The sequence below is a fragment of the Anabas testudineus genome, chromosome 8 (genome assembly GCF_900324465.2).
Source record: "Anabas testudineus chromosome 8, fAnaTes1.2, whole genome shotgun sequence".
In the NCBI taxonomy this organism is placed as follows: Eukaryota; Metazoa; Chordata; class Actinopteri; order Anabantiformes; family Anabantidae; genus Anabas; species Anabas testudineus.
Window position 1 is genome coordinate 14,095,061 of NC_046617.1, and position 14,261 is coordinate 14,109,321.

The 14,261-nt window shown below is 39.2% G+C and overlaps 4 protein-coding genes across 4 annotated transcripts; 2 read left to right on the plus strand and 2 right to left on the minus strand.

Moving 5' to 3' along the window:
- Position 1: 1 nt before the first annotated feature.
- dxo (decapping exoribonuclease) lies at positions 2–2,903 on the minus strand. Its single transcript, XM_026350713.1, has 7 exons — positions 2,677–2,903; positions 1,558–2,030; positions 1,242–1,468; positions 906–1,125; positions 668–803; positions 424–518; positions 2–326 (listed from the first exon to the last, which is right to left on the minus strand). Exons 1-7 carry the CDS (start codon positions 2,695–2,697, stop codon positions 191–193), a joined length of 1,308 nt encoding a protein of 435 aa, XP_026206498.1. The 5' UTR covers positions 2,698–2,903; the 3' UTR covers positions 2–190.
- A 43-nt stretch (positions 2,904–2,946) lies between these two features.
- Positions 2,947–5,352, plus strand: LOC113155978 (serine/threonine-protein kinase 19). Its single transcript, XM_026350748.1, has 7 exons — positions 2,947–3,092; positions 3,653–3,748; positions 3,840–3,982; positions 4,070–4,305; positions 4,415–4,512; positions 4,654–4,801; positions 5,090–5,352. Exons 2-7 carry the CDS (start codon positions 3,655–3,657, stop codon positions 5,133–5,135), a joined length of 765 nt encoding a protein of 254 aa, XP_026206533.1. The 5' UTR covers positions 2,947–3,092; positions 3,653–3,654; the 3' UTR covers positions 5,136–5,352.
- A 213-nt stretch (positions 5,353–5,565) lies between these two features.
- Positions 5,566–11,071, minus strand: LOC113158536 (ras-related C3 botulinum toxin substrate 1). The gene is made up of 6 exons (XM_026354503.1): positions 10,734–11,071; positions 9,721–9,792; positions 9,061–9,178; positions 8,714–8,776; positions 7,354–7,513; positions 5,566–7,236 (listed from the first exon to the last, which is right to left on the minus strand). The coding sequence occupies exons 1-6, from the start codon at positions 10,766–10,768 to the stop codon at positions 7,106–7,108; spliced, it is 579 nt and encodes a 192-aa protein (XP_026210288.1). The 5' UTR covers positions 10,769–11,071; the 3' UTR covers positions 5,566–7,105.
- Positions 11,072–12,725: 1,654 nt separating this feature from the next.
- Positions 12,726–13,129, plus strand: LOC113172479 (small integral membrane protein 10-like protein 2A). The gene has a single exon (XM_026375501.1). It carries the CDS (start codon positions 12,938–12,940, stop codon positions 13,127–13,129), a length of 192 nt encoding a protein of 63 aa, XP_026231286.1. The 5' UTR covers positions 12,726–12,937.
- Positions 13,130–14,261: the final 1,132 nt, after the last annotated feature.

Sequence of the window (14,261 nt, forward strand, 5' to 3'; positions counted from 1 at the left end):
CTGTAATTATTGTTTTATTTCAACATGCCTCAGCTGATGAAAAATGTATTTAAAAAAAATCCCTTCAGACTGTTCAGTGACATCATTCAAGATGTCAAGTTAATGTTTGAACACATTATTTGGCAAAGAACCATCAAAACGAGCTCTATAGTATAGTGACTGTCCCCATTAACCCTGTCTTAGTTTTAAATCAGGGCTGATGATGTGAGTCTTCATTACTGCTCATCTCTTCGATGTACCATTGTGGCAGAAATGAATACTGGGAGTCCCTGTGGATGGAGTAGGTCACATCTCTGTGGGGCTCCCACGAGAACAGGTAAACCACACTGGAAGGGATGCAATAATAACATCAACACAGTGCCAAGAAGAAACTGCATTTAACAATTTACTTAGTACAGTATTGCTTGGATCACTGAAATTCACCTGGGATTTTCCTCAGTAGCCACACGCTTCACAAACGACAGGAAGTCACAGCAAAAGTTCATGCAGACTGTTGGCTTCCAGCAGTTGTATTCATTCTGTTCAGAGGGAAAACAAATTAATATATATATTTTGTATGGTGAATGGTAGTCTGTCCAGCAACAGCACGTGTAGCTAAAACAGATCTAAATAAATTGCCTTACAATTTTTTACATTTAATGACACAGAGCAAACATTTACACTGTACCTTGATGAGATGTGAAATCTTAGATATGTGAAAAGTCTCCACAGAAACTACCACTCCTTCGTGGTCTCGAAAGCCTGCTACAACACGAGGGACACCGGGAAGAAACGACTGTGCCCACCATTTGAGCAATTTGAACCTAAGGATCACAAAGATTTAAAAACTTTACAACAGATGAGAGTAGGCAACATCCAGCAGATAGCATCATGAAAAATGCTAATGTGATGTTTTGCTGTTCTACCTGTGGAAGTTGCTGCGCTGTTTGGGTGTGCAGATCTCTGCAGATGTCTTCAGCTCCATGTAGCATGTAGGAGGAGCTGGAGCACCGGGGTCTTTATCCCGACAGTCCACCTCACCAGAAAACAAAAGTCTGTGATCTGCGAGCCTAGTCTGCACCACAGTGCAGAAGGCCTCGTTAGTGTTAACCACTCCGCCCGAGTCAGGTAAGCTGTGGATGTTATCTACAGGCATGGACAAAAATGAAGTAAACTAAGTCAAAACTGGTATTTTCAATAATCTGATTAGTAATGTAGCTTGAAAGAAAAAGGAAATTACTCTATGCCTTGCATAAACCTACCTGCACATGTGTATTGCTCAAACTTGTATCCCCAGTACATCATCTCTTCATGCCTCTCAGTGCGGTTCTCACGTTCCCTCCGTGCAGCTTCCGTTTCCAGTTCACTCATGTAAAGTGTGCCTCTAAACCTGGTGACCGCCAGCAACCAGCCCTCCCGTGTCTCATAGGGAGTGGTCAGCAGCTTGGTCAGATGTCCTCGCCATGTCACAAAGTCGACATCGAAAGCACTGGAAGGAGCAGAGGTTGATCAAAGAATGTGTGTTCAACAGAAACAGATGTGGTGAATTAAAACAGGTAAATAAAAAATAACACTTACAATGATGAGGATGTTGCAGCCCTTGAGTTTAGTTTTGATCTGTTGGCTACAATCCACCGTAGGATGTGGTCCAGCTTCTCCTTCACACTGTCGTCTCTCTTTATAAAGCGGTCCTTGTATCCATCTCTCAGGTCAAAATAAGGATTTCTGTCAGGTTCCACATAGTATCTCATCTGTCTGCTGTCATTAAAGAATCTACGCTCTGAGTCCAAGGAAAAACATCCTACTTCAACGGGCTGTTTGTACACGGGAAAGTCTCTTTCATAAAGCTCCCGTCTGGTGTTCAAACTCTGAGAGGTGAGAGGATTTTGCCCCTGAGTTGACCGAGAGTCATACTGGTGGTGGTGGTTTGGTCTGAAGCGTTTATTGTCACTCAGATTCCTTCCACTGGCATCTCTTTCTCTTTTGTGCGCGGGTTGCTGGTTGTGGTAACTGGAGTTGGGGTTGCGGGATCTGTGGTGGTCCATTGCGGGCTAGTGGACAGATGGGCAATGAGACAAATGAATGACACTACTGATCACTTAGATGTTTGACAGTTTTACTCTCTCTGAAGGAAAGACAAAACAATCTGTCTTAATCTTAGTAGTGTGGTTGCATGTGAGGCAATGCAAATACTGATAGTACTGCTTTAATTAAGTGCTTTATGCTTCTAAGATTACTACGTAAATACATTCCTTTCTATGTAATGTTTGTAACTTCCGACCTCCTCATTTTATTGTATGCTAACTTGTAGTTACTACTAGCACTGTGCATTGTATATAATCAGTTTTTATGCCTTTTTTTCAGATGTAGTGTATTAATTTCAAAGAAGATTCAGTATGTTATACTCTGCTGCGACATTTACATTTTCCTTCAAATACCAGTTCAGTTTGTGTAATGAATTGCACCATAACTGAACCATCACCTCGTAACATCTGTAAACATGTGTCAACGCATATGTTGAGATCTTTATTGTACATGCATGGATATCAATAAACATACGTGCAGCGTTAATCCGTTAATAAAGCTTCTAAATATAACTCTTTACTTTAGAAATATGTGCTTATTGTCATTACAAAAATACTTTAAAATAGCGATTATTAGCTAAATCACTACTAACTTAAATAAATGAGAGCCTACCTGAGCAAGCAGACACGACATAGACAGCTAACTTAAGCTAACGTTAAATGTCTCCTAATGCAGATTAAGTCACACTAATGAACAGTAGTTTGTGTAAAACCATCGCACTATCCTTCTTTGCTCAAACAAACTCGATAAGTGATAAAGAATGAGAGAAAACATATATAAAAAGCGTTTGTTTGTTTGTCTACCTAGTGAGCTAACTAGTTAGCATCGTAGGCTAACACCTAATTCAACGTTACTTCCGGTGTTGATCTTTATCATCCAATCCGCTCGGCGGTGGCTGTGGCACTTCCTGTAAATAAACCTGTAAAGAACAGATTTTAAGTTATTCCCAACAGCTGTGGATGTTGTGTGTTGTTAAAAAGGATCAGTACAATGTGAATAGCAATATTTGTGATATTAACGTCCACCAGGTAAGAGTTTCAACTCGTTTGACTGGTTAAGTTTTATTGAGTTGGCTGTAACGTTACTGTCCACGTAGCATTAGCTAACCCTTCTAGCTTGGCTAACAAGAAAAAAATGTTTGATGTGGTGATTCGTGTCGACTGTTCCCCCCTCCCCAAGTTAAAATGACAGCCTGCCTGAGTTTTCTAAGAACTATACTTTGCCTTTAATAAATAATCTAGTTGGTATCTTCAAAATGCTTAGCCATATTTCTGTTGGGGATATAATTGTTAGCTAGCGTTAGTTAGCTAGCTAAATTTAACCACTGTCACTGGGAAACGCTACTTTTTATAAAAGGAGATATTTAAAGGAGGTCGGACAGTTTAGGTTTTTTAATACAAAATGCAAAAAAAAGAGTGGCAATGAATTGTATATAAATTATTACAACGATTTATCCATATCAACATGTCAGTTATGTTGTCTTTTAGTCTTTATTATCATGCAAAGAGTTGTGTTGTGTTGTTTCCGTGATGAGCTGGTGGGATTCATTCTGCAAGTCATGTTTTCTGTACTATCACTTCTCTTCCAGCTATGAACAGGAAACGAGCTCTAATTTTAGACACTTTCACAGTGAAGAAAAGAAAAAATGGGCCAGAGAAGTTTGGAGCTGTCTGTGAGGAGAATGGTAGGCGTGGATGTTAAAAACTAAAAATTAAGTACTGATATCTTATTGAATTATTTCAAAGTCATATAACAATAATATCTTCTTCTCAAAGGACCTACTGACATCAAATCCACCTTGGAATATCTCATGACACTCTTCCCCAGAAAGATCTTCAATGACACGTTGCCCCAAATAGTTCTTAAACACCAACTTTACAGTATGCACAGTGACAAGACTCTGGTGGATAAGGAAGTGGTAAGAAGGCTCTTCATGTCTCAGAAAGATTGTATAATTCTGTCTAAATGTGGTGATTCAACCCACAACCATTCTTTTGGTTCACAGAATAAACTGCGGGAACAAGGAGAACTGCTGATGTTTCAGCTTGGGTTTGATGCAGAGGCTTTCGGGCTGGTTTTCACTTCCGACTACAAAGCCAAAGTGCTGTCTGGAGTGGAGGGAAAGGCGACACAAGCAACAGTGGAGAAGTTCCTGGAGAAAGTGTTGTCTTCTAGCACAGACCTGAGCTTTAGTAAAGACAAGATGCTCAAGGAGTTCTTCTTCACTGATTCTGAGATAACGTAAGAAAGGAACTCCTTTATCTTGTTATTTTTTTATAATTTATTATCACAAGCTTGATCTGAGATTTGCCAAAAAGCTCAGCACATGCTATATTTTCTCACCATCCAGGCAACTAGTAAAGTCAGGGGTCCTGACTGTGAGGGACGCAGGCAGCTGGTGGCTGTCTATTCCCAACTCTGGCAAATTCACAAAGTACTTTATACAAGGTGAGCGTCTGGGAAAGTCTCAACAATACTCTGCCTTATTTATGTCACATGTAATTCTTTCAATTTCACAAGATTTTTGACAGCACCTTGCTAACTGGGGTACTGTTTGTTTTTAACCCTCGCATCGCCTTTCTTATTTAGGTCGTAAAGCAGTTCTCGCCATGGTGAAGAAGTCTAAATATGGTGAAGTCTTAAAAGCAGAACTAGAGGGTCGGCGAACAACTTCACAAGTTAAATTCCACATGAAATACCACGTCCACGACATTGTTGGAGCAGAGCTGGTAGAGAGGTAATTGTTTGAGTTTAGTCCTCTGTCAAAATAAAAGGACAGGTACTTAGTGCAGCTGCTCTGATTTATGGTTTTGTCAGCTCACTAATTGAGGGGTTTTCTGTTAGCCCCTCAATTACTCAATCATAAAACTGAATTCTCACTCTAAAATCTTTACAAACAAGCCAGTCAGATTTTAACATGTGTTTACCAGTGACTGAATCAAATAATACTCACCTCAGGCCCTTTAGATATCCTACAATGTTTGTTACATCTTTAATTTTGAAGTAACTGTTGTTTTCCTTACAGCATACCTACAACTTCAGGGACATTGTTACGATTTGTTGATTCCTGAACCACTTTAACAAGACTGACGTTGGTGTTTGAATGAAACCAGTGAGTTACTGAAGATGAAAAAGGCATAAACATCACAAAGAATGTGAAATATGTGGAGGATTAAGTTAATTGATTGATTTCAGATTTACATTCTGTGCCAAATGTTTTATGAAACCTTGTGGGTTTATGAATTGTCAATTGTGTTGACATGTAATAAAAAATATTTGAAATGTTTATTTCCCCCCCATCAAAGCTCTTTGGGTACACACCACAAAACTTTGTACAAGTCTTTTCTTTGTATAACATTTGGCTTACTATTATGTTGTCTTTATTCAGAGCTGTCAGGTTGACAAGTGTACTGTAACTGTAATTTAATGTTTTCAGGTCAATAGTACAAAAACCTATAATGTTCAGTTTGGTGTGATGCATCGTTGAACAAAGAGGCCAAATAGTTTTTCTGGAATTTATTGGATTTTTCAAAAAGTGACAATAGCTTTCATCCATAAAACTAAAGAGTCACAACATTGGCTTGATTTAAAGCACAGCTTGAGTCTGAATACAATACAGATGAGCAACATGTACTTAACCCCTGATCTAGTAGTTCAAATACATTTTGTAAATAGGCAAAAAAAATATAAACTGTAGCAATTTGAATCTTAGTTTTCAGTATATGTTGCACATACATGCTATCAGCATTAATTACAAAAAGCTAGGCTTGTAGGGAGATTAAGGTAATGTTAATGTTATTGTAGAGGTAATAAACAAAGAATATTCATAGTGTTAGTTTTACAATACAGTGAGTGGAGCGTAACTTCTGTGAAGAAAGATACAAAATAGTCAATCACATGATTATAACAAAAAAGATGAGTACACTGTATACTACACCATAACCGACAGTAGCTTTGTTACTGTTATTAGCAGGCATGAATGCTCTTCTTGGTGACATTGCTTAGCCAGTAGTGATGCTATTATAAAAAAAATCTAATGTGCTGCACAAAAGGTTTCTGATAAATGCCCACAGAGCATTAAAGGTGCTCTTGATCCCAGCCACCAAAACACCTAAACAGTTCTAATCCGATATCTAATAAAGTTTTCCACGTTGCACTCCGGGGCAGGTATACAGTTGAGACACTTCTAAGGAAATATTGGAAAGAGGAAAAAAAAACCACAAACTTGACAGGTCCAATTGGCGTCAAACACATAAAATACTGGATAGTTTTGATTTTTCTGCATTTTATAGAACTGTTTGTGTTACCAGACCTAGACCCAGTCTGAATTTTAAGAACATCTCAAGCATCATTTGATCCATGCGAGTGAATTAAAATGAATCACATGCTAGGACTGACAACTAACTGCTGAGATTGCGGTACACAAACAGTCATTTGAGGCAAAAATCACATATGGTTACTTCAAGTTCCTTGTCAACAGTGTGGTGACACATAACTGTAAAATGAAACTGAAATGAATAAAATGCCATTGGGGTCTGAGTTGAACAAACAGCAACACAACAGCAGGTTTTCCGCTGTATTTTGACGTTTTAAATATTTGACACAATGGTTTTCTTTTCAGCTAAAATACAGTATGTGTGTAGAATGTATTTGGCAATATTTCTTCCACTCAAAACAACAACCAAGACTGTAAACAATAAAAGGTGGACAACCGATGGAAGAACAAATTGAAAACATTCCACGGTCCATTTTACAAAACATCCAATCTGTTTCAGAAGGCCTCAAGAATTTCATAGTCTCATACAGTATCAGTGTTAGGAAAAAAATAGGGCCTATAATCATCTGACCTCTTTGCCTAAAGCTGACCCTTTGTCAAATTTTCAAGGAAACCGTTTGTAGAACTCCTGTAGCTACACTGATGGAAGGAAAGAATCTGAAGTACAATGTTTTTACGTGTATACTGGTGTGTTTCTCCTGTGTCTTTAGCCACCCTCACCACTAGCGACCATGTTCCCTTGTAGCCGTTCCAGTGGAGGAAGTCTTAGAGGAGAGTGCACTTCTTCCCCTTCTTTTTGACAGGTGGAGGGCAGAGGACAGCCCGGATGGCCTCATCAAACACAGTTTTAAGGCCACGCTGAGTCAGGGCTGAGCACTCCAAGTACTTGACGGAACCTGAGGGGATAGCACAGAAAAAAACACTGGGTTTGTATTTTTCTTTTAATTGGTTGTATTTAAATATTTGAAAAAACAACCACCAAGACTCTGTAAGCTAAAGTTGAGAAGCGTTACCAATCTCTTTGGCCATTGCCAGTCCCTGGGGATAAGTAATCGGAGAGAGTTTCTTCTCCTTCAGCTTCTCCATGGTGTCCTTGTCATCTCTCAGATCCAGCTTGGTGCCGACCAGGATGATTGGAGTGTTGGGACAATGGTGTCTCACCTCAGGGTACCACTGCACAGAGAACATTGTTTTTGAATGCAAAGAGGTTTACCTTTTCACACCTGCATGTTATCCTGAATATGATACTTTTAAAGAACATGTTATTGTATTTAACTCCGCTACAGGTGAGCAAATATCAAGCTAGTGAATGAAACAAGTGTGGGGTTGGAACAAGGAAAACAGTTCAGTTAAACCACCATTCAGGGGCAGAGCAACAAACTCTATAAGGAAGGTATTATCAATTTTTAAGTTGATATGGTGGTAAACATTTAGCTGGTGCAAAGGAACATTCTGAAGCATGTGTCTGACTCTTTAGCTGTGAAATGCTCCTGCTGGTTCAACAGCTAGTCTCTATGCTGGGAGCAGCTTCAAACCTGCTGGAATCAGGCTAAAAATAAGGCTACAATAGGACAGTGTGCAATATAGTAAGGTGATAATTACTTGTGGGTTCAACATAACAAGAAACCTCATTCAGATACATGAAGGGACAAGAGTCATAAGATATGTTGTTAATATAATAAAATAAAATCAGCTGGAATAACGTTCAAGGGTCGTGAAATCCTGACTATTAGGTACCGTACTAATGTGTAATGTACTGCAATTTAATGTCTAATAAACATTAAATGCATAAACTTGTTCTTGCATCTGGTCTTCCCGGATTGCATTTCACTGTCTCACTAGTACATAAACCAACAGACCCCCACCAACACGGCCCCTTGTGTTGTTTTAACACAGGGCAAATGTCTGTGTGAATCCAGCCTAAGAGGGTAAATGCTGGCTATACTGAACCAATCACTGTCAAGGTAGAAAACACTTCAGCAAAATGAGTGTGCAGCTGGGAAAGTCATCTGTTTTAACAGAGGTCAACTTTCTCCCTGAAGTTTTCAAATTCCTGTTTCAAAAGTGTGGAGAAATTGGGTAGCAATGGTTTCTTATATCTACTTTCCATGAAGCAAACCAAGTAATTAAACACAACATGTTACTCTGTGCTTGTGCTGTGTCACCTTTATGTGACACACAGTGACTCTGCAGAAATGATGATTGTATTATTTCAACTAGGTTCAACTCAACCAAACAAATAAATGCATTAAAATATGCTAATAATGAAAAATCAAACTATACGCTCATCAAAATCACCCCCCATTCCACTCCCCATGCTCCTAAAATTGATCCACACAGAGTCTTTCACATGCAGACATTGCATCAACTCACCTTGGCACGGACGTTTTCAAATGAGGCAGGACTGACAAGCGAAAAGCAGATGAGAAACACATCCTGGGGAAAAAAAAGAGAAAACAATACACATAACAATCACATCCTGCCAAGAAGAGTATGGAAAAAAATCTCCTGCATTCATGCTGGCCCAAGGTGTGGTGACTTTCTTTCCCTTCAACTTCCTTGTTCGTTCTAGGTACCCAAACTTTCTGTGTAGATTACGTCAAGGCACTGCCGGCTTCAAAACATACTTGACGGCAAATACCACAAGTTAAACAGAGTAATAATAAGTGAAATACAATATGGCATTGTTCAATCTTTTGGTTTTTATTTTTTATTTTTACCGTCTGTGGGTAGGAAAGTGGGCGGAGTCTGTCATAATCTTCTTGTCCTGCTGTATCCCAAAGACCCAGGTTCACTGGCTTCCCATCCACCATAACATTGGCAGAGTAGTTGTCAAACCTGAAAGTAAATATGTAAGAATGAGCCCAAACAATCAACCTTAATATAAACTTAAAATGTTCACACTAACATAAACAGTCAATGGAAAAGCAGAAAAAGCAGAAGCAGAAAACAAGCTCTTAAATCAAACTTATGTGCCCTTTGCGTCTACAGCTCGCTCATGAAAATCAACATTCAACTATTAAATCTGGTTCTGCTGAACCGAAAGTGGTTATTAACTGCGTGTTGAGCCAATCCACACCACACAGACAATAATACAGAGCAGCATAGTTGCCACCGCTGGTCTAGAATCAGATAGGCTGCAGGTTTTCACTTCCCATAACATCAATTTCTCTAAATCTTAGTTCCAGACCACAGCAGTGATTGTAACCCGTTCAGTCTAAAAAAGCAACTAAAGCATAAGAGTTCCCCTTAATTACAAAGTGACTCTATAGGACACAAGAGTGGAGAGAAATCACGGCCTCCTAGTGTTGATCGACAAATTAAATAAAATGGACATAAAGAGTCATTCACGCTGGGCTGTTGCAGTCTCAGATACTCACACTGTGGGGATGTACTCTCCAGGAAAGGCATTGGTGGTGTAGCTGATGAGCAGGCAGGTCTTACCCACAGCTCTGGAAGGGAGAAGCGGAGAAAGATATACTTTAGTGTTTGCTGTTTGTCTTGCAAAAGCCGTTATGGGTTTTTCATTCATCACAAGTTTACCAAGGCCAAGCTGACATATGTAGGCCTAATGTTTTCTCCAAACAATACTCCAAAGGAATAAAAAAAGACTGTTTAGCGTCACATAAACATTTACCAAATATGAAACTATGGTATGATCACCAGCTACTGCAAGGTTCCTCTTAGTCAAATCGAAAACAACAAATTAAGCCCGGTCATGGGCCCATCAGTGACTCTGCTGCTGTGGTATCCACCACACCCTGAGCAAGACACTATGAGTGTATACCTCCCACATATTGTTACACATCCTAAAATCAGTTCTAGCTCGTTTTCTAAAGATCTATTGGTGTTTGTCTGCTGCAGACATAACCTTTAAATTGTCTTTTAATGCAGCTGAAAACACGCTGCATGTGTAGCATAACAGCGCATTACACAGCAGCCGACACCAATGAAATTACACACACAAACAAAGGAGTTTAACTCGTATTATTTCTCAAATGATGTGACATTAGTGGCCAAACTGTAATTTAAATTGGAACAGAGTGATCGGTGAACTACTTAATGATGTCTGAGTCACTAAAGAATGAGGAAAACTGTGATAACACAAGAGAAACATTAGCCAATCTTCCACATCCTACAAACCTCAGTTATACTTTATACAACATGATTAATAGCTAGTTACTAACAAAGGCATATGTGCACTAACATAAACAAGTAGTTGGTAACTAGCTTTAACTTTAACGTCACCCGTTTGGGAAATTTTGAAGTAAAAGGCTTTAATGTTAGCTAACGTCAGTCCGGTGACAGTGTTTTCAGCTAACAACACACGTCGTTGTTTTATTTAATCACTTATTAGGGATGCACAAAGTAATAGTCAACTTTATAAACTTACCCGTCTCCGACAACGACACACTTTATGGCCTGCATTGCGCCGCAGCTAGAGGAATGCTAAGTTAGCTCCGGGAGCTAGCTAACGTTAGCTCACAAGTCTCTTTTCCTTTGTCCGGAATTGCTCGCTGGTGAAATGTCCCAACAGCGTCTCTCAATCGGCGTTTTAATTCACAGCGGAGCTCCCGGGATGCGGAACACCTCGTAGGAAACTTACAGAAACTTATTTAGCACTTTAACACTAGTTTAGTCACAGATTCCCTCGCAACATTCCCATGCTTTCGTGGGCAGATCGGGAAGCTATGAAGCAAAACAGCGGCCACCACCCCTGAGGAAAAAAAATGAAGCTAGCCACCACCACCAGATGGTGCATCCGGTTCACTGCGGTTAATACGCCCACAGCACCTTGGATCAGCTGAGACGCCCTCCGAAAAGCAGCTGGCAAAATGTTCTAAATACTGGTGATGTAACCAGACACATATATCTATAGGTTAATAGTTTAAAAGATAAATCTGACGCCATTTAAAATAATAACTAAAAATAATGAATGAGGCGGACTGTTTAGGGTGTGACAACGAGTACGGAAATGACGTCAGCTTAGCGAGCCTACGTGTTGACTGTTCCCTCGCCTATGCCTTACAGGCTGCGTGCTCAGACTCAAATGTTGACTTAATTTTGATGATATTTTCTTTTTTTCCTCACTGATAACATATGCCATCAACTGAATAAAACTGTCAGTGCAGTGTGGCTGCTGCTAACTGCTTTCTAAAACACTTGCTAAAACTGTGGTGTCTTGCTCTTTTAGGAAACTAACATTTATGTCTTTATTCACTGTCTGGTTTGGTTCAGACACAAAACAACAACACGCAGTCACTGTTGCAGAACAGATCATCGGCATCAACCCACCTAACACCTGAGCAACTCCAAGCAGTGAAAGCAGAGCAAATCACTGCAGACCATGGTCACAAACTGTTCCAACTTTTTCTTCCTGATCGACGTGTTGGAACACTTTATGCCAGGACAACGAGACACAAGAACAGTTTCTTCCCACACACTGTTACTGAGGTAAATGGTTAAACAGTCATGGAGTACCAAATCTCAGTGAAATAGCTAGCAAAATTGTGCAACAACTTTATATTTCATAAATATTTGAACAATCACATACAAACTATATATGCCGTGGGTCCACCCAAATCTGCTTATTGTTTATAATGTCATTATTAAGCTACCTGTCTAATTATCATTCACAAACAACCCTACCTCTGCACTTCTTTCACCTCCATCTTTGCATATAATTGCAGTAATCTTTACTCTGCTTTGTTCATTTTTGTGTGTATCAATGTGAAACTCTTTTCTTATTGTTCTTGTTAGTGAGTCAAATTCCCTATATATATATATATATTCCAAAAATATATTGTGCATATATATATATATATGCACAAATATTATATTTTTGGTCAATAAAGCTTATTCTGATTCTGATTGAGAACAATTAGGTTTTGGTTGAATGTCGCAGAGGATGATGAATTTGTACTGCATTCAGAGTTTGATTAACAAACAAACTATCAAATAGCCAAATGTTCTCTGACCCCAGCTTTAAAAATGTGACTATTCATTAATTCAATATCTTGGACTTTTGGTCAACAAATTTGAACACATCAAATTACACTTTGGCAAGTACAGTATTTCTATAATTAGTAGTAAAAACAACACAATAAAAATAACTTAAATGAAAATAATTATTAGTTGCAAACTTCAAGGCATCTTTCTTTGTACACCTCATTTCACTGGACGCAACTGCAAGAATTATATACATGTGGTATCACAACAAAAAGTTGAATACAGTAAATGTACATATTATAATTTATTTTCATGTTACTTATTTTGGTACTCTCTTTTTATATGCCAGTATAATATAAGAAGCTTGTCTTTTTTTGTTGCTTTTTTGTTTTCGAGGCCACCTAAGAGTCAGAACCAGGGGCACACAGTACCCTCAGCCAGTCTCCCAACATCCGTGTGTCACACCGATATCGGACCTCCCGTTGACCAAAACAGGGCTCGGTGGGGAAGCTGTCGGGGTGGAGCAGCTCCGTCAACACCACCGTCCAATGTGAAAATGAAGCTTGGAGTCAGCCGGCGATAGGAATATGAACAGCCACGCACTATATAACCGTTTTCTCTCTAACTAGCGGCACAGACTTCGCCTTTATGGCGGATCTGACTCACTTGGTGCTCCGATTCTCGGGCTCCGCTGGTCGGACTTACGGAGTGTTTTCCAAAGGCTTGACGAGGACTTTGTTGATATTTTTTGATCTCGCATGGCGACTGCGAATCAGATTCCCTTATTTCTACCTTGTAGCGTCGATGATGTTTAATGTGAGATTACAGGTAAGGATTTAAACATTTTCTTTACCCCTCGGTTCAACCTGTAAGCTAACGGTTAAGCTAACGAACGAGCGTTACGTCGCCTGTTTGAGGCTCTTTGTGCTGAGCTAACATTAGTTATTAACTAATTGATTAACTCATTTACTTATGTTGTCTGAACTCATATCAATATAAACATGTGAAATTAAAATTCTGTTGTCAGTTTAGCAATTTAATGCAGTTTAATATAAGCTACTATCTTCATGGAAGTTGTAACTTTTATTTTAATTTTATTATTTTTTTTAAATATCCAGTTCAGTAGCTGCAGTTTCTAGTCTTGTTTTGCTTTAAACTGTGACCTGATTCTACTATTTGCACTAACATTACTGATAATAATAACATAATTGTTATTATTTAAACCCGGGGTCATTAAAAAAATGTGTTGATGTGGATCCAGTAGATTTGTAAATGTTATTTTATTATACACACTGGTGAACCAAGTGTGGAATGGGATAGTTTCTATGTCATTTTAAAGCGAAGCAATTTATTGTTACTAATTGGTCATATTCATACATCTCTAAGAAGTTCACCGAGCATAGCACAGCCTCAACACACAGTTCATCCGCTTTTCATGCAGGTTCATTTTTGACTTTTGAATCAACATACCTATGCGTCCTATCCATTTATTTTGTCTTGTGTCTTGCCTAACAGCTTTCTCATTCATTCACAGGTACACATTGAAATCCACTGATCAATAGCCCGTGCCTAGATTTGGATTTGAAACAGCAATGCCATGTATCAGCCCTCTAAAAAAAATCAGCTGACACTGCACAGCAATGTGAAGGAAGACGACTCTTCATTTTGCAAACTGGTGTGATGGTTCAACAGAGTGACACGACTGGTGGTTGTAGTCGGACCTCGTCGCTGCCTCGTGTCCTGCAGTGATGTCTGCGACAAATGAGCCGCGGTGAGCAGTGAAATATGAAAGTGGGGGGAAAAGATGTTTCACAATCACACATTTAACTTTTCGCCGGAGATTGAGGAGCTGCTCGTCCTGTCTGTGAAGACTGTGCTGGATGAAGTGCGGATTTGGACACAGCCTTTTCTCTCTGCTTATCAGGGACTGTGGCGTGGGTTTGAGCAGGAAATCAGATGAATGTCTGGACAT